The sequence below is a fragment of the Brassica napus genome, chromosome A5, assembly GCF_020379485.1.
Source record: "Brassica napus cultivar Da-Ae chromosome A5, Da-Ae, whole genome shotgun sequence".
NCBI lineage: Eukaryota > Viridiplantae > Streptophyta > Magnoliopsida > Brassicales > Brassicaceae > Brassica > Brassica napus.
This window is the reverse complement of record NC_063438.1, coordinates 10504856-10526398: the sequence shown is the minus strand read 5'-3', so window position 1 is coordinate 10526398 and position 21543 is coordinate 10504856. Positions and strand designations below refer to the sequence as shown.

Here is a 21543-nt window from a genome sequence, read left to right as displayed (position 1 = left end):
ACTCCATTTTATATAACTTAATTAATTTTATTATAATTGTTTTTTGTAATTTTTCTTGTTAATCATTTATATTATAATCGCTTTAAATTTTTTGTTAACAATTAGTATTAAGCATTTTTCTTTAGATAACATATATTTTGAACATTTTTTCACAATTATTTTTGTTATTATAGTTATTGTACACTGTATAATGTTTATATATTTATTTTTTATGTAATGGCTATTATTGAATTGTTATGTTACTTAAATAAATGATAGAACCATTATGTAGTAAATATAAATAAAATAATATGTTAATTTAATTGATTTATCATTGATTGAAATGTTTTTGTAGTATTTAAACCTGTAAAAGTAAGTTTTATTTATTTTCTCTTTTTATAAAAAATTTGAATATTTTTTAATTATTTAATTTATTTAAATATTTGGTTATTAAAAAGATAAGTTCCAATATTTTATATTGTTTGGACATAAGATTAATTATAGTATTGTTTGGGAAAATGGATAGTAGTATAAAAAAAATGACTATATTGTTTGGAAACATTGATGGTAGTATAAGGAAAAGAATATTAGTGATTTAATGTAGCATTAACTATAAAGTAGGAAGATGTATTTAATTTAAAAACTTATAAAATAAATGTTAGGTCCAACACAATGTTTCTGTTTTAATAATATAGATGATTCGATAATTCAATTTAGGCCAAATCGGTTAATCCGGTGATTCGATAATTCAATTTAGGTTTTAAAAATATCCATATTTATAAAAATCACTATATCCGAGACTAACCAATTGAACCGATGGATGTCCGATATGTTAACATATCCAATTTGATTTAAATTGCTATAGTTTCATAATTTGTCACCTTTTAATCGCAATTTTAAAGTTTATTATTTTACAATTTTATTAAATTATGACATTTCTACAAAATTTTGATAGAGAAAATAATAGATATAATTAACAACTATAAATGTCTTGATCATATTACTCCATTTTATATAACATAATTAATTTTATTATAATTGTTTTTTGTAATTTTTCTTGTTAATCATTTATATTATAATCGCTTTAAATTTTTTGTTAACAATTAGTATTAAGCATTTTTCTTTAGATAACATATATTTTGAACATTTTTTCACAATTATTTTTTTTATTATAGTTATTGTACACTGTATAATGTTTATATATTTTTTTTTTATGTAATGGCTATTATTGAATTGTTATCTTACTTAAATAAATGATAGAACCATTATTTAGTAAATATAAATAAAATAATATGTTAATTTAATTGATTTATCATTGATTGAAATTTTTTGTAGTATTTAAACCTGTAAAAGTAAGTTTTATTTATTTTCGTTTTTTATAAAAAATTTGAATATTTTTTAATTATTTAATTTATTTAAATATTTGGTTATTAAAAAGATAAGTTCCAATATTTTATATTGTTTGGACATAAGATTAATTATAGTATTGTTTGGGAAAATGGATAGTAGTATAAAAAAATGACTATATTGTTTGGAAACATTGATAGTAGTATAAGGAAAAGAATATTAGTGATTTAATGTAGCATTAACTATAAAGTAGGAAGATGTATTTAATTTCAAAACTTATAAAATAAATGTTAGGTCCAACACAATGTTTCTGTTTTAATAATATATATTTTACATTACAGTTACCTTCATTTTATTTTTTTGGCAATAATATAACATAGATAAAAATATTTCTATCTAATTTTATTTAATAGTTTTTAAAAATTTGTTAGTGTTTTTGAAAAATAAAATTATATTTCATGTTTTTCGTATTGAATATATTTGAGATCTACTGCGTTATATGTCTAATGAAATGTCGCTTGGATACAAAACAACTTAAGACTAATGATAAAGTGAAAAGAACATTTTACTTTTTTCATATCAAGCAAACTTACAATTTCTCAAATTATTTTTCTTAAATAACCGGACCCATGATAGTGGTATCCTTAAAGACCAACACATCAAAGAACAACCTAAAACCAATGATCCAGCTTTCATGTCTGTCATGACTTCATAACAGAACATGTTGGTGTACAATTCTCTTCGTGTTAGGATTTTTTTTCAAAAACAAAGAGCTCCAGAGAATCTTTTTTTCTGAAAAAGAAAATGTATTTTGTTATACGTTCACCTACAGAAGCCCATCTGATAACCTGCAAAGGTATCATTCCAAGCAAACACTCAATAAAACGAAGAGACAAAGACAAACATCAACTTTTGTTTGAAAATCAATTACAAAAACTCCATTTTGTGTGTATAGGTTCATACCGTTGCATCTACCGGTAGGCGGTAAGATCAGCTCCAAGAACATGGAGAGTTAACTTAGCAGTACTACTAATCCAGGTCTTCATGGATAAACTTCTTGGGATCTTTCTTGCTAGTCTCACTGAGAACAGCATTATGAAAATTTTAGTATCACCTCGGTTAGTACGCACCGTAATTGATTGCTATGTTTAGTTTTGGACCTTTTTTCAATCTCAAGAAAAATGTGAGTAATATGTTTAATCGCAAGGACTGATCCCATCACCTTGAACCAAAAAAACAGAACTTTTAAATCATCAGGGTTCTAGTAAACAACAATCCAAACCAAAGAAACAGTTGCAATGTGAACAAAATCATCTAATCATCACCTGAAAGTTTGTAGTAGCTTGAGAATCTCCGATGAACTGTCCTTGCCTGAGACAAAATCAAACCAGAAAAAAGTTTAAAACTTCTTTACTCATATTCCCACAAGAAATTGATGATACAAAAAAAAAGAAAAAAACTGTTAACTAGTCTTTTTAGTGTTAGCTTCGAAAGTATCAGTTTTGACGGTTAAGGTGTCGTATTACTCATTCTCCATCACCATACCTTCCTTGTGAAAAACCAAAAACACAAATTAATCAAGATTGAAGCTTGTTAAAATATTAGATCACACCAATTATATAAAGAAAGAACATGGGTGGAGGTTATATTATCAGTGTGTTCCCATTTCGTTTGTGACGGAAAAAGGAATTATCGGAAAAATGATCTTATTAAGAAAGCCAGAATCAAGGATCACCAATCAGAAAAAAAAAAAGCAGAGTCGACGTGAGTTGATCATGCATGAAGCTTACTGGTCATGTGGATTATTAAGAAAGCACTTAAATAAGCCAATAAGATGAAACATCAGTGGAGATTTGAATCATGACGCTGAAAAGAAACTATCGAATCCACTGGAAACTCCAGAAGGCAAAGCGGCCACATGATTGCAATTTACAAAGTCCGACCTAAGTGAGTTTCTGAAGGAAAGCGAAGACAAACATGGAGATGACTGAGATATTCGACGACCTGTTCTTGGAATCTTAAACCAAATCAACAACTTTTGTTTTCCAGATTTAATTACCAATGAATCTATGAACACTGATCATGCATTTGAATATCAACAACTAATAATCAAACGCCAGGAATCAATTTTTTTTTTCTGAATAAAATAGAAAGAATACAGATTTTAATAATCCAAAACCCAGAAAATGAGAAACTACACCTAGGTATAATCAATCATTCAACCAATTCTAATCAGTAATTTTTTATTTATGTGGAAGATACTTGTTTTAATTAAATAGGGTTAATTTAATGTAATGTAAATGTAGATAAAGATAAATACATAATAGAAGGTGTCTATATTTAGTCACAACATATTTAATAGGTCTAATTTTAAAATATACCACAGTAAATTCAAATAGGACTCTATTTTAGTAGAGTACTAGATTTTGATCCGCGCTTGAAGCGCGGATTTTTTTTCCAAGTAATAATAATGTTTGATATGAATTATTATTTTGGTTTTGATGTTTTGAAGTATATTATTAAGTTACAAAATTATATAATTTATCAAATAGTTTATTTTAGAATATATATGTATATTCTTATGTTACAACATCATCATTGCATTTTGTGTGTGTTTTGTAAGAGTTACACTTGTTGAGTTGATGATACAAAAAAATTACTTGGCAAATTTTGAACTAATCTAATAGTATATATTTGTAGAATTTTTAATATTTGTAGCAGTGTTTTCATACGTGATCCAAACCTACAGTCTCAGAAGTAAATCAGGTGATTCATATATAATCCGGTATGAATTTTGTTAAAACCTTATATATAAAAATCTGATAAAACTCGGTGAAAACGTAAAAATCTATCTTTAATCCGCTATCCAATATTGGTTGACCCGATAAAATCCCATTTAAATTGGATGATATTTTTTCAAAAGTTAATTCAAACTTTTGAATCAAGCTTTGAAGCGCGAGATTAATATTTTTTCAAAAAAGAAAAATCTTGTTTAACTTAGGTATTCCAAACCTAGTGAAAGTTTATACCAATCTCAATGTGTTTTGTCGATAAACGGAACTTCTCTCCAGATTTTCAAATGAGGCCATATATCTTATAAAAAGTATAATTTTATAAATAATTTATATGTTTTAACATTTCTTATGATTTATTTTTAAATTTGTGTATTTAATTTATTTTGCTATTTTAATTGAACTATAATTTTAGAGATTTTGGATAATTTTGGATAATTTTGACTCGTATTATGAGTCTCTTTTGTTTAACCTATTTTAGCTAGCTAACAATTTATTTTTATCAAACAAAATAAATTAATTTTATTTATAAATATTCTGACTTGCAATATTTTTAAACTATAAATAAAAATTGATTATTTCACCTTTAATATTTTGAAATTTTATATTTTAAAAGTAAAGTATATTATAAATATATGATATGTGTTATGATGTATGTATAATTATTTTAAAATAGATCACAAATGATATATATCATGTACAACCGTTTACACACTTTGAAAACCAGAATATAGAACTTACATTAATTCTTACAAAATTGTAATAAATTATATTCATATTTTAGATTATAAGATATTGTATAACATTATAAATTTGTGTTGTCAAAAAAAGAAACTTATATAATCAGCGATATGGGCAACAGTTCAACCATGTATATAATTTTTAAGGGAATATATATATATATATATATATATATATATATATAATTTTAGTAAACTTAATTACATAAGAAATGAATGAATGAGTACCAATAGGGTGATACAATTCAGAATATTTCTCGTAGCTAAAATCTCTTCAAAATCTATTCTAATATATAGTATTTATGATTGATATAAATTTGACTATTTATATTCTTAATGTTGGTAGGATATATTTATTAACAGTAAATAGGTATATTTGGTAAGTTGCTAGATAGAAGAATAATTGTGTAAATCTCGTCTAAATTTTAAAATATTTTGCGTGAACCATATCAGCATGATACAAAATCAATTTGGTAGATTAATTGTAAAAAAAGCTAATAGTCACGAAAATATATGTTTTGCATTTATTTATGTATTTTTATTTTAAATTAAAATTCATTTGGAAGAAGTTAATAATTTGTGAGAACTATTAAATATATCCTATAATATTTCATAAATCTGACAATATATAGATTTATTAAGTTTAAAAAATTTATAGTTTTGAGATTACATATAATCTATATAGGCTTTAGGTTTTTTTGGTATTGGGTTTAGTTTTTATTTAAAACTTAAGAAGATGGTGAGATAAAAATAATAATGAAATCTTGAGTTAGTTGTGGACCTTGTGGTATGTATCGAAAGTAATAATAGTCGATGTGCTCTGTAACACTAATGGTTTTTATGTGAATAAGTCAAATTTGAATAAGAGTATTGACATCATATATGGCTGCATTCTCATTGTCCATAGTCAAAGAGAAGCATTAAAAACACGTTAGGCAAACATGTGACATTGCAGGAGCATTTCCATATTTTCGTGTATCATAAGGTCTACCAAATAAAGTATAGATGTAGTTAGGATCCGATATCAACGTGTATAAAAATGTGGGCCTAAAAATAATAAGTAGCGATTAAATTATTGTTAGAAAAATATATGGTAACATATTGGTAGTATAACTTTAAAGTAAGATCAAAATATTAGTAATTTAATGAAAGGATCCAAACAACTTTTATAGGTAGATTTTTTAGGACTCCTTCCCTTTTAATAGTATAGATATAGGGTTAATCTAATGTAGTGTAAATGTAAACAAAGATAAATATAAAAGTTATTAAAGATGGTATAATAGAAGGTGTCTATATTTAATCACAACATATTTAATAGGTATAATTTTAATATATGCCACAGTAAATTCAAATAAGACTCTATTTTAATAGAGTAGATTTGAGGTGTCAAATTTCTAAAATAAATAAAATCGCAAATGTTTGGCATGAGTAAATAAATAAGATCTCAAACCATCTCTACAGATATAAGTTGAGTAGAGCAAGCGGTATCTGCATTTTAAAATACAATAAAGAATAACTCAAATAACACACTCAAACCCTCTGAACATCAGCAAGATGTAAAACAACTGAATATGAAATATAGTCCTGCTATTCGGTAACAGTTTCAAAAGTTGGAGACTTTTCTTTTTTCCGCAAACAACCGACTCTAAAAGTTTAATCCTTGCTTTATAATAACACCTAGACCCATGAGATCAGTTGTTATAGATAATAACAGTTTTTTTTTGTTCAAATTGATAATAAAAGTTTAGTTTAGTCTTTGCTATATAATAATTGTTTCAATAGTCTTCCTATTCAATAATAGTTTTTGAGGTTTTCGCTATATTAACTAACCAACCGAATCTAAAAATGAAGAAGAAGAGAGAACATAGATCTCAGAAAAAAAGGCTTGAGATTTGACGACTTCTTCTGCTAAATATTTAACAAAAGAAAAATGCCAAAAAGCCATTATTTTCTTCCTATTTTCTTTCCAACGGAGATCCACATTTTATTTTCTTTCTATTTTTAAAATGCCAAAAATGTAACGTCATGGAATATATTAGGGAAAATATTCTGTTTTTAGTTTGAATTAACAACATTAATAATTTAATTAAAGCAGTGGTACTGTTGTAATATTAGAAGAAAACCAAGGGAATTTCAAAAAAAAAAATTCATGTTTTAATATCTTAAATAAAAAAAAAGCATAGGTTTTAAATAAAGCAGTGACATTGATCTGCAAATACTTTCAAAACAAAAAAGGTACTACAAAAAAGGTACATTATCTATTAATAATATAGATAGGAAAACTAATAGTATAGATAGGAAAACAGTTATGTTGCCGATAAAAGAAAAAATACATCATGAAGAATAGATCGTGAACCAAATTTATTTGTTTTAACCGTTGGCGCAAGAAAGATGTGAAAGAAACAAAGTCAAAGTGACTCATTTTAGAGCTGGTGCATGATGGTGTGGGATAGGTCAAAACTAGATCTGGGCAAAAAAATCGAAACCGAACCGAAATACCCGAAACCGTACCGTAAACCCAAATGTTCAAATGGTTCCTATATTTCTATATCCCAAATAACCGAACCGAACCAGAACCAATTGAATGGGTACCGTAATATATAAAAATATTAATAATATACACATAACATAAATAATTATATATTTATAATTTAAAAATCTGTTAAAAGTATCCGAAAGCATTTGAAGAAAACTAGATTATTACAAAGTATCTAAACTACTTGAAAGTATTGCGATTATCCGAATATTTGTATCTAAAATATCCAAAGTAATCTGAAATATCCAAAAATATTTATCTGAATCATCATTATTATTTGAAAAATACTTGAAATTCAACCTGAATTACCCGAACTACCCGAAATAACCAAACTGAAACTGGAACCAAATGAGAACCAACATTTTCCACATATTTTTTGGTTCCTAGTTTTACTATCCGAACCGAACCTGAAACTACTCGAACCGAACCGAAAATGAATCTCGTAGTAAATGGATCCTCTAGCCCTCTACCCAAATTACTTGTTACTCAAAATACCTGAATCGAACCGAACTGATACCCAAAATGCCCACGCCTAGTCAAAACTATGTCGATACAAGAGTGAAATCTTCTGTCGAGCTTGGTAATGCGGGCTTGTAATCCAAGTGGGGACAATAAGGTGATGGGACATTGGGCCGGACTCGGAAAGGATATCTACTGGCCTGCCTGTTCCAAGTCGGGAGTTGAATGTTCGGACTCGGCAGAGGCTTGTGGTTCGGACACTCTTAGAGTGGAGGAGACTGCGTGAGGCTGGTTTCACAAAGCAGCATCCACCTCCCGCTTTCGACGGTGGAAGGATTACGGGCCAGTGCCTCCCAAGCCCACTACGACCCAATAAGCCGGCTCTAATTGGACCATCACTTTTAGAAAAGAAAAAAAGTTCGGACTACATCAAAAGAAATCCTAATTCCCTCTCTCCTTCCTCTCATCCGCCAAGGCTGTTTTTTTTTGCGGTAGATCTCCGTCTCTCTGGTGTCTGTCGAAGAAGTTCTTCGACAGCGCCGAAGAAGGTCCATGTCTTCTTATTCTTTGTTTTGATGTAGGTTATGTGTGTTCTATAGAGTTTTGTGGAGTTTATATCGTAGCAATATTGGTCATGTCTATTACGGATATGGCTTGACACTACTTTGGATTGGCGTCGATTAGGTACCGATAGTTGAGGTTCTCTCTTGGCTTAGTCTCCGTCCTATCTCACCTTCAGTGATCCATGGGTTCTATGTGGGCTTTTAGCCACATATGTTCTTATCTTTGTTGAGCCTTCCGACAGTTTCAAGCAGATGAGGTTAGTCTTCATCAATTTGTTCTGTCCGGGTTGTACTATTCCTTATTTTATGACGTAAGATTGTAGGGTGGTCGGATGGTGTTTGTTCCGGTTCCGTTCTGCCTTCTCTTGCTAGTTTTAAACTGTCATCAGCATACACATGTGATGGACACGAGCATACATATATGGTGTATCTGAATTCCAACAACAAGTGGAGGTTCTTGGGATATGCTTCAATAAAATCAATCCTTGGTCTCTGGACCAGCTGACACGAAATCACGGTCCTACGGTGATTACGTGTTAGTGTTACTCGCGCTCAGCATATTTAGTTATACAATGCTAGGCATGGCTAATGTTTCTTGAATGAGGAAACTACAGTCTGAAGTAAAGATACCATGGAGTTTGATCCCTTTGAGCCAAAGTTTTTGGTTTGTTTCTCCTCCGAAGATGGTCAATTGTTCTGTTACTTTTTGAGCATTCTTACATCACCTACTGGTGAGTACAAGGAACAAGTGCTCGTTCTTATTATTATGAGAATGGTGCCTATTGGTATATCTCTAGCTATGTTTTCACTACAGTTTTGTTTCATCGTTTTTTTTTTTTTTTAATTCAGTTGTGATACCCAGATCATTGTATTACTACATTTGATTGATATTAAATGAGATTGTTTTTTTATTATCAAAAAATGAGATTGTTTAAGTGTTTAAAAAAAAGAGTGAAATCTTCTGACAACACAGTATATAGACTAGAGAATCCAAATCATTTTAGTGGATCAGATCACAACACAGTATATCAGAAAGGAAATTTTGTTGAGGATCTCATCGGTTACTTAGCTCATTGGATCTTCGCCAAATCTAATTATACATGTTCAAGTTTCATAAAACATACATATGAATTTTTGTGCCCGTACGTAGTACAGGGGACGGAACACTACTATTAAAATAAAACTCAATTTAGTTTTAAAATTACTTTATTTTAAAGTAAAAACGAAGTAATACGTGGATGTTGATTAAAAAGCTCTTTCAAGTTTCAACACTAAATAGGTAAAGAGTTAGCTACTACACACAAAAGAACTGGTAATGGAATCCTAATTCCTATATGAATTATGAACTTATTTTATGAGAATGAAAAGGGTACAATCAAGATATAATCTAAAACTGATAAACATTAGGCTAAATTTAAATGCATAATCTAGAGAAACCCATGGCTAGAAATTCTCAAGTGGCTTACAAAATCAGCAAAAAAGATCTAATTATTGGGTCTTTGGACGATTCTAACGTTTGAATGAACGAAACAAAAACAGAGAAGACAACAGAGACCATCAATAAATACCAGGAACAATCATGTGTCGCACTTTTTCGCAGTAAAACTTCCAATATTTCCCATACCTTTTACAAAAAAAGATGTAACAAATCGAGAGTGAGAAAAAATAGAATGCGTATATATATGACAAAAAAAACCATTCAGGTTTGGTAGCTTACTTTGATCGGCGTCGGTCATCGTCTCTCTTGGCTCGATCAAAGAGAAGAATCGTGAGGTATATGACGTAGAAGTATGGCAAGAACTGGTTCAAACAATAATAGTCTTTAATGTATCTCTTGCAACAAAAGATTATAAAACAGACCAAAGAGATGGAGATGGAGAATTTTTTTTTTTTTGAAGAATGTTAAATTTTATTCCTAAAAAAAAACCTTTCTACAATGTATGCATCTCTTAGTCTATCTTTTTCTCATCTTACTCTATGTTAAGCCCCAAAAAAAAATAACTACCCCAATATTCACACTCTAGTACCAAACCAAAACTGCAAAGCACCATCCACTCCTCTTACTCTCTTCTCCGCAAACTCACGTCCTCTGCAAAGAAGGAAGCATGATAACCCGACTCCCTTCTCCACAAACTCACGTCCTCTAACTCCTCACTAAGCGTTGTTCTCATATTAGTCAGCTCCACTTCAATATCATTTAGAATCTCCACCCGATGTCTTCTTCTACGTCTTGAGCTAAAGACCGCTTCTTCCACCGTAGCTTCTTTGCGTATACCCAAATCAATGAATCCCCTAGCCCCCAACAGATCATATATAACTCCTCGATCACTCCATTTTTCAAACCAGAAAGAAGTATGGCGCCCATTACCTATTTCCTTCCTGTAAAACCTCTTTGCTATCTCCCTGAGTTTTAACATCTTCCTCCACATCCAAGATCCAGTTTGAGTTTTAATATTCACTTCCCAAAAGCTTCTCTCTCGCAACAGATTTGCCTTTATCCATTTACTCTATAAAGATTTCCCCGCCAACAACCTCCAAATGAGCTTCAAACCACACACTAAGTTCACTTCTTTCAGTACCCTTATACCAAGACCACCTTCAACTTTTTCTCTGCAGACATCTCTCCAAGCAACTTTAGCACCGTGGTCCTAAGAACAGGACCAGACCAGAGGAAAGCTGAGCATAGTTGCTCTACTTCTTTAGTACATTGACTCGGCAGACGAAACGCAGCCGACCAGAAGTTAACGATGCTCATTAACACCGCTTTGATCAGCTGCAATCTTCCGGCATAAGACAAGAATCTGCTCGTCCAGGTGTTGATTATGCATCTTATTTTCTCCACTAGAGGCTGATAGTCTTGCTTCTTCATCCCCTGGGTCATCAAAGGAAGTTCCAGCTACCTAACAGGGAGAGTACCCTCCGCTAGAGGAAAGTTCAACAATATTCTGCTCTTCTCTTCCTCGGATACTCCTGCCATATATATTGTAGACTTCTCAATACTTATCTTCAGTCCCGACCAAGCCGCAAATTAATCAAACACTGCAAGAGCTCCTTCTATAGATACCTTTGATCCCTCTACAAACACCATCAAATCATCTGCAAAGCACATATGAGTGAGGGAGATAGAGTTACAACCTGGGTGAAGTTTGAACTGTTTCGCTACAGCGGCTTTATCTATTTTCCTTGACAGGATGTCCATACAAAGAACAAATAGATACGGAGAAAGAGAACAACCCTGACGGAGACCTCTCGAGCTCTGAAAGTAACCCGCAAGTTCTCCATTAACTTGGACTGAGAAGGACGGGCTCGTAATACATAGTCTGATCCAATGTATAAATCTTCCTGGAAACCCCATTACTTCCAAACCCTTCAGAACAAACTCCCACTGAACCGAGTCAAAAGCCTTCGAGATGTCTATCTTCATAACACACCGCGGTGAAACAGACTCTCTGTGATAATCCTTCACCATCTCAGAGGCTAGCAAAACGTTATCCATTAGCAACCGCTCCTTAATAAAAGCTGACTGATTATCACTGATGATATTTGGAAAAAGCTTCTTCAGTCTGTTGGCTAAAATCTTGGACACTACCTTGTATAGGACATTGCAACAAGCAATGGGCCTATAGTCCTTCATTTCCATGGAATCAGTCTTCTTAGGTACTAGCGCCAAGATTGTAGAGTTCACACCTTTAGGAAGAAAACCAAACTGAAATACCGACTGAATAGCCACAACAAAATCACGCCCAAGCACTGGCCAAATCAGCTTGTAGAACTCGCATGGAAACCCATCCGGCCCTGGAGACTTGTTGCTTTTCATAGAAAAGAGAACTTTTCGAATTTCCTCCTCTGGTACTTCAGCCTCTAGATCTCTACAATCATCCAAACTGCATCTGAACCCCATAAGATCACTCAGCTCCTCCACTGTGGTCCCTTTATACTCTTCTGGACTAATATTCAAAAGATTCGAGAAAAACCTTTCTGCCTCCTGTTTGATCTCCTGCTGATCAGTGACAGTAGTACCATCTCCTTTTCTCACCTCTCAAATCATATTATGAGCCTGTCGTGTTCTGATGGCATTGTAGAAAGTTTTGTTGTTCTGATCACCAACACCTAACCAGTGCAATTTTGAGCGTTGCTTGAGAAAGTTTTCTTCAAGCATAGCTACGTGCAGCCACTTCTCGTATGCTTCCGCTTCCTCCTGAGCTGCTATCTCATTAGGATGTATAAGAGTTTGCTTCTGCTTTTCACATAACAACTCATGAGCCTCTTTAGTTCTCTTAGTTAGATTGCCAATACCTTCTCTTCCCAAACCCCTTATCAGCGGTTTCAGGTTATTGAGCTTCTTTGAAAATCTATATAGAGCTGAAGTAGAGTGAAAGAGAACCTCTGTACTATCCCAAAAATCATGGAACATAGGGAGAAACCCTGGCAGTGTACCAATAGCATTTACAAACTTAAAGGGTCTTCGAATTTTCTCCTGGGATGGCTTCAGATGAATTCGACAACGCATATGGTCTGAACATCCCCCTGCCTCAAATACAGAATAAGCGTTTGAGAACCGTTTAAGAGCTGCATCATTCATCAATACCCTATCAAGCTTCTTGCAAATAATTCCTTTATCCTGTTTGTTACTCCAAGTAAACAGAGGTCCTTGGTAACCCAAATCAGACAGATGACAGTGAAGCACCGCCCTCTGAAAATCTCTCATCCCACCAGGAACTCTTCCCAAACTCGAGAACCTTGAATTTTCTTCCCCATCCAATATGTCGATAAAATCTCCCATAGTAATCCACTCTTTATTCTTGAACATAGCTGAGTCATGGTGATGACAGAGATCATCCCATAACGCCTTCCTCTCCTCACTCTGATTTTTTGCATAAACAAACGTACAGAGAAACTCCTCCTCATCTTCTAACCTCACTGAACAAGTGATCAGTTGATCAGACTTGTACACTGGGGTAACACAAACAGACTCCCTCCAAAAAACCCAGATTCTTCCTCCAGGATTATAATCATAATTCGTCATCACCGACCACTCCTTTAAACTTTCCCTTATTATCCTTTCAACATTTTTCTCTTTCACCCTTGTTTCCAAAACACAACCAAACTTCATTTCTTTATTTCCTATCCACTCCTTGACTTCTGAATGCTTTAAAGATTTGTTGAATCCTCTCACATTCCAAAAGAAGCACGACATATCAGTTTTTTTCCGAGAAAGCCTTGTGCTCTTAGCCGGATTTGCATCCTGAGCTTTCGCCTTTGGCCCCCTTATCAACCATTTTTTTGTTACTGCTTTGTCCTTGCCTCTACTCTGTTGCTCCAGTATATCATCTTCCAAAAGATCGCCTTATATCTCTCTTAGTTTATCCATATCCTCCAAATTGTCCTCCAAATAACTCTCTAGCTTATCATCCTCTATTTCTCCTTCCTCAACTTCTTCTACATCATCCATATTTAACACCGCAAATTTTGATGCAGAGATCAGAACTTCAGTGACATTTCCCAAAGGTGATCTCCCTACTTTCTCTGGTGAGACCAACTTCCAATTTGATACTAGACTCTTCTCCTGATTACCATTACTCTCTTCTTGATTTTCTTTCATACCCTCTTCTTTGGATTCTTCATTTGAAACCTCCAAACCCTTCGCCTGCTCTTTCTTTCCTTCCTTTGATTTCTCACCACTTTTAATCAGATCATCACTCTTATTTTTGGCTTTACCACGCTTCACACAAACTCGTTCAGTATGACCCCATTTCTCACACAAATTGCACCTTGCTGGAAGCCAAGGATAATGGAACTCTACTGTGAACTCCTTACCCTCCTTTTAGAATTCAATTTCTTTTGGCAGAGTCTTCGAGACATCAACATTGACGAACACCTTTGCCTCCTCCAGATTAGTGCACGCCAGAGTCTCTGGATGCAACCTATCAGGAAAGTCCACCGTGCTAGTCATGAAGCTGAGCCCCTCCCAAGAGTACATGTGTAAAGGAACCTTTCTAAGGAGAAAATTTTACGTTACTAAAGAAAGCTGGTACGGTCCAGAAGAAAGAACTTAAGATCTCAGGAACATAATGGAAATGTCGAGCCAATCCCCACCTGCACCATCAAAATACATTTGATCTGATGTACAACATGTAATATTGATTGTTGTAATAGCATAAAGTAGTGTAAACTCACCATCCAGAGGTTAAGAGAAGACTGGTTTTAGTTTCACTAGCTGTTGTCTTATATGTCGCCACAATCTGCAACAAACCGAGAGAATAAAAATTGTTCATACACATAAAAAAAGGTTACGACTTGGAAAAAGGAGTAATCTAACTTCATAAGAGTGTATTATGATCGTACCTTTGATGGGGCTTTGCCCCAAACCGAGCATTTCCCGTTTGTCCTCCTGAACTCTTGCCTTTGTCTATCGCGGTCATAGTTTATGTAAATGCAGAGAATCCCCGCCACCAGAATGTATATTGCCAACTGCACACCAGTGAAGGAGATTATGAAGTCTAAGAGATAGAAATACGCATAGATGTCCCAACTATTGTACCATCGATAGCGTATCACTAATAGAGTTATGCTACTGCATAGACTGATATCTGAAATCTATAATTTTGAGCCATAGTATGCAACGATTTAAACATATGTTCAAATTATAACTCTCTTGTTCCAACTGTAATGAAAGATACCAAGTATTTCAATTACCAGACTTAATGAAAGATACCAAGTATTTCAATTACTAGAACTACCTTAGAAAACCTGAATTGTTTTTCTTTCCCATGAAAGTGGTATCTTTAAGACTTTTTTTCATTTGTAACAGACAGGGTATTATTTCTATTGTATCTATTCCTTCTATATTCATCTATGAAGTTCAAATATTTTGCACCTGAGTTCCAAGTTGGACTGGGTGGTTCACAAGGTACATGCCTGGAGATGTATAAATAGAAGGCACCCACACTAGACAGCCCCAGAAAATGTAGAAGCCAGCTGAAAAATCAACAATTATTATGGAAAAATCACCAATTATAAAGCTGAAAAATCTGAATCATTTGCTTCTGCATTAGCCATATAACCAAAACCCACAAGGATATTATGGCCAAACAGTGCAGAAAATTTTGTTCACGGTGATGTACTTTTGATATATGTACCAGACGCATACCTCGGTCATGTGCGATGTCCATGCTGTTCCAGTAACCAGCTTCCCACCCAAAAAATTTTGTGACATACACATGCATTAGAATGGTGTTCACAAGCATTGAATCAGATACTCTCCCATTTATTTCATACTGGTAAAGAAAAGTATAGGGACCACACATTAGAAGGGTGAGGCTCTCTGATCAAATAAGGACTCAAAGAAACATCCAGGTTATGTCGTAAAAAAGTGGGAATATATCTAAAAGTACCTGCTTAATGCAGTAGGTGACGGCAAGAACAGCCCAAGACATCATACCAAATCTGCAATTAGTAAAAACCTTGATGTCAAAGTTCTTACCAATTCGAGGGTATAACTCCATGCCCTGCAAAGCCCAACGCAAAGGATACATTGAGAATAAGATTGCCACAAATTGGATTGTGATAATGATAATCTGGACGCAAAGAGTGAGATAAGTTCTCATCTATGACTGTTATGATAAGTATTGAATACTTTATGATCAGCAGGAATAACTCACCCAATAGAAGTCGATAATCAGGTTACCACATGAACCAGAATCACTTGATGAAGGTGCAACATGACCCTGGTACAGACAAAAAGACAGAGTTTTAAAAACATTAAAAATAAACAAACTCAACATTAGTAGACACACTTACTTTTACGTATAACAAAACACAAAATATGAAGCATCCGAATATCAGTGCCGAAAATATTGCACCCAAGTGATCGTAGACAATTGCAGGGTTGAATATGCCCGAACCTGAATAGCAAAAGGCAACTCAACTCATATACGTAAAGCATAAATACTGTCAAAACGTAATCCAACATAAAGCATTCGAAAGAATTAAACATTGCTAACCACTAAAGACCAAGATAGGTGGCTAGTGTCACAAAATATGCTGCCAAACCATTGTCGTACAAGAACAAAACCACACAGTTGTTTATTTCCATCACATACAAGGCTAACTGATACTTAAGTAGAGCCATCTGTCGGACCTTGTAAACTGGTCGGTTTCCCGTTGGAGAAACTGGGCCTTCAACTCTTTTACCAGGAAGAAGAAGCTGAAGAGCAGCCTCAAATGCTCCGTAGCAAAAGATAATCTTCCAAGCGATGGCAGTGGGTCTTGGCCATATGTTGATGAGCCCTTAAACTCCATTCTCCCACAAGAAGCCAAAGGTCTGAACAACAGAACCATCCTGGTGAACCATCTGCATTATCAAGGAATGAAACTAAACATCAATAAAAGAGGTGTAAAAATTATGTTTCAAGGAGTCTACTGCAGTCAAACTCAACTCTCCATATCTGGAATATAATGAAAGATGTGAATGATAAATCACATAATAAAAATGGCACACAGGTCCCCATAAATTTATAAGCAAACAAAAGAAAATATTATGGACCAACAAATCTACCACCCATGTTTGCTTAATTTGAAAACTCACAATCTCAGTCAAAGAACAAGGAAGCTCATACAATGTATCAGTATCTTATCTACAAGTTTCAAAATCTGAAACACTTTCACTCACTTATTTGATCTAAGCTATGAACTAAGGGGGTGACATACTGTGCGAGTCGGTCTGATGAGAAAGACTAACAAAAAATGATGAGAGCTTACAGGAGAATGACGAAAGGTGGACAAAGAGCAAGAAGCGATAGCATCAATGCAAAAGCCACGATCGGAGAATGCACAGTCTCCGCCATCTTCTTCTCCTTATCTCTCTCTCATTCATATTACGTCTAACTAAGTTCCTCGTTACTGCCACATGACCAGTTAACAACTGCCATATAAGATGACATATCTTCGTAGGAGTCTTCAATTTCCACGCAAAAGCTTGGAGCTTTGTAATACTTGGCTCCAAAACTTCATTTTTCTCCGTTAACTTTAATAAATTTTGAGCCACCCAATATCCAGATTTGATTGTGTTGTAAAGTTCCAGCAGAAAGTATCACGACGATGAGTTGAGCTTATGGCCAAACTCCTTATGAGTGGTATATCCTCAGGATGAACATAGTTCTCCAATAGTCCCACATCTCAATCCTTCAATCCCTGATCAATAAGATCTCATATTAGGATGCATCACTGGTGCTATGGGGGCAGCTGGCCTCGCGGGGTTCGATGGAATCCATGGATCTTCCCATACCTTAACCTCATAACCTGAGTGTATCTTCTGTCTAATTCCCAGTAATAGCAATTTCCTTGCAGCAGAAATGCAAGTCCACACATAGGATGGGCTGCTAGCAGCGTTTACTCTCAGTGGAGAGCTCAATCTATAATATCTTCCCCGTAAGACTTGGGCCACCAGAGAATCAGGAAACTGTACTAGTCTCCATAGTTGTTTAGCCAAAAGCGTCAGATTAAACTCATGAATCAATCGGAAGCCAATTTCACCCTCCTCTCTGGGTAGGCAGACTTTTTCCCATTTCGCCCAGTGTATTCCTCTTTTTGGTGGATTCAAACTCCACCAGAACTGAGTGATGGCACTGGCTAAATTTTCACATATCTCCAATGGGAGCAGGAAAGTCGACATGATGTATGTCGGAAGAGCGAGCAGAATTGATTTAATCAGCACTTCCTTTCCACCTTTTGAGAGCCATCTACCTGTCCATCCATTCACTCTATGTATCAGCTTATCTTTCAGGAATGCAAAAAATTTGCATTTAGATCCACTTATGTCTTCGGGGATGCCTAAGTATGTTCCTATTCCTCCTTCATTCTGTATCCCAAGTGCATCTTTAATCTCTTGTCTAGTATTTGCATTAATCCGCTTACCAAAGAGTAAGGATGATTTGTCAAAGTTGATACATTGACCAGATGCTTTACCATATTTCCTGACTACTTTCATTACTTCTTCACATTCACGGGGCTCCGCCTTACAGAAGAAAAGGCTATCATCAGCAAAGAGAAGGTGGGATACCGACGGACACGTGCGTGTAACACGCATCCCTGTTATCTTCCCTTGGATCTCTGCATAATTAAGAAGGCTAGCGAGTGCTTCCGTGCATAGAATAAAAATGAAAGGAGACAAAGGATCTCCTTGACGTAGTCCTCTACCTGGAATAATATTCACTCTTGGCTCTCCATTCATGAGAACCTTATATTTCACCGATGTAATGCATCGCATGACCCAGCTGATCCAAGTTTCTGAGAAACCCATCTTGCGCAGGACAGCTTCAATAAAAGACCAGTCCATCCTATCATATGCTTTGCTCATGTTTGTCTTGATGGCCATCCTTTTGTTTCGTCCACTTGGTTTCGTTCGCAAAGCGTGGAACATTTCATGAGCGATTGATATACCATGATTTTCACCCGTTTTTATACATGGTATATATAGGTTTTAAGACTTATTAATCATGTTTTAGAGTCTTTTCAAAGCAATTTACAGGTTTATTCACCTGATGGAAGGAAATGATACTTTTGGGACATTTTGGAATGCTTTTACGCAAGGAAAATCGATCGACGCTTGAAGCGCAACATCGGTCGACCATAATCACTTACCACCGATCGACAAACATACATGTGCATCGATCGATGCCCAGTCACACGAACGAGATCGCAAATTAAAAGATTTCATTTCTCAGAAGATCTATTATTTGCAACTTAAGTCCCTAGCCGCCTGTTAGGCTATATGTACTAGGGTTTTGTATCATTTTTAAGTAGACACTAGCAAAAGGACCTATTTTGGAGAAGGAGCATTTTGGCTACCATTAGAAGAGCTTAGGATTGGAGAGATAGATCTGAGACTGCAAAACAGAGAAGATCTTGAACTCCTTTATTTCTATTACTCTATCTATCTGTGTTCTATGTTTCATTTAAGTTTATTTCACACCATCATGACTTTGTCTCTCATGAATATGTTTGAGTAAACCAATTGTAAGATTTAGGTTTCTCACCATGGTTGAAATTATGTACTGCTAATATGACTATTAAAAAGGTGTTTTGATTGTTCTTTCATTGCTTGTGAACTTAATGCTAAAATTAAGATTGATCACCTTCATTTTAGATCTTAGGATTAATTGAGTCCAACTAACCGTTTCCCCTCAATTCCTGAACCCACTTGCGTGATCTAACTAACTCAGGCGCAACGACAGTTGGTCTGAGAAGGTTAGAGGACAAGTTAAACTTGTTCGCAAAGCTCGCTAGAATAACCATCGATCGATGCAACTATCGTTCTGTCGATCGATCGTTACAAAGGTGTATCGGTCGATGAACATAAAGTCACATCGATCGACACTCTCTCGAGATTAAAATACGACAGTTGAGATCCGAGATCTATCGAAGATAACCTATCCTGTCAAATCATTGTTTAGTTCAAAAACCATCAAACCCTTTAGTCTAAACTAAGTGCGTACATTTCATACCTGAGATTTACCTGAATCTAGCTACTTTCCCATTCTTGAAACCACTTCAATTCAATCTATCGTTTCACTATTATTTTTGATTTATCATTTACTGCTTTTAAAACTATTAAAACCTTTTAGTCTATCTTCATTTCTAATTATTAAGTCTGTTGAGTAATCTTAGTCTCTGTGGATTCGATCCCTAAGTACTACATCTGAACCTCTTTTGATGAGGGTAACACTCTTTAGGGTAATTTGAGTGATATCAAATTTGGCGCCGTTGCCGGAGACTCTTTCTTATTACCATTAGATTTAATTTAGAATTTAGTATAGACTTGTTACGAAAAACTTGCTATAGTTTTCTTTCTTAATCTGTTACGCAGACACAAAGAATGGAGAACACAGACCGCGACCAACCATCGATCGACGGAGACACGTTTCCATCGAGCGACGTTGAGTCAGAAGAATCGACCGATACAGAGCTAACAACATCGATCGATACCGCCCAGCTGGAAGCAGGTAAGTTTTCTCTTACCAAGCCCGCTAATGAGAAAGTAGTCCAAACTGAACTAAATGGTCAAACGAGCAATGAAGCTAGCCAAACTGAACAGGGGACTGAAATCCCTGTTAAGGAAAATTCCACCTTAACTAAAGATGAAGATATAAAATTGTCCATACAAGACTACCTTGATCCTGGTAGGACATATTCCAATAGGTCCGCTATCAAAATACCAGGAGACGATACCAAGAAATCTAAGTTTAACGCAGATTACTACCGTATGGTTCGTCAAAATCCATTCCGTGGATCCCTCCCAGAACACCCACAAGATCACATTGAAACTTTGGAAGAATTAATACCAGACGAATATGATCGTTGCAAACTATTCTCATTCTCCCTAGAAGGAGAAGCCCTCAGGTGGTTAAACTGTTTAGCAGTGTCTTCCTTAGAGAATTTTTCACTGATGAACGCTACTGGGAAGTAAGAAAGCAAATTTCTACATTTTGCCAAGGTCCACGCAAATCTTTTAAAAACGCCTGGGGAAGATTCAGAGGCTATGAACTTGAATGTCCCCATCACGGTTATTCAGAACCACAACTTCTTAACATCTTTTATGGAGGTGTTAACTTGAGCTATAAAACCACACTCGATACAGTGAGTGATGGAAATTTCATCACTAGGAATCCCGAAGGAGCTAGACGTCTTATCAAGAATATGACAACGGGAAGATCCTATGAAAAGATGGATGAAGAGATAGAAAAAGCCACAAGCCCAAAAGACAACTCTGATTTGATAGAAATTAAGAATTCCCTTAAATCCCTTCATTCCTTTCTTCAAAACAAACACTGATCTGATATAGCCCAGATCGACGACAACGCTTTGTCTGACACCAATGATTATTTGGATGAAGGAACGAACTGTTCCGATCTCTACTCTGTGCTTAATGTCGATAGCTTTACCCAAGCTTATGACACTGCTGTAAAATCACGTACCGGAAGAGAGAGGTTCAATATCAGACAAGCTCTTACTGGCAACCGTAAGACAAAATCAGAGTTTTACGGAAAAATAAATATGGTTTACGGAGAATTAATGGAGAAAGCAGATTCTTTGGGAGAACTAATCCGGAAATTAGAAGGTCAAGTAGC

General features: G+C 34.6%; 1 protein-coding gene across 1 annotated transcript; it reads right to left on the bottom strand.

Annotated features, from left to right (window-relative positions):
* Window positions 1-9973: 9973 nt before the first annotated feature.
* Window positions 9974-16200, bottom strand: LOC125609635 (7-dehydrocholesterol reductase-like). Its single transcript, XM_048781168.1, has 9 exons — window positions 16078-16200; window positions 15811-15924; window positions 15567-15693; window positions 15294-15394; window positions 14762-14887; window positions 14594-14658; window positions 14431-14512; window positions 10134-10216; window positions 9974-10040 (listed from the first exon to the last, which is right to left on the bottom strand). Exons 1-9 carry the CDS (start codon window positions 16198-16200, stop codon window positions 9974-9976), a joined length of 888 nt encoding a protein of 295 aa, XP_048637125.1.
* Window positions 16201-21543: the final 5343 nt, after the last annotated feature.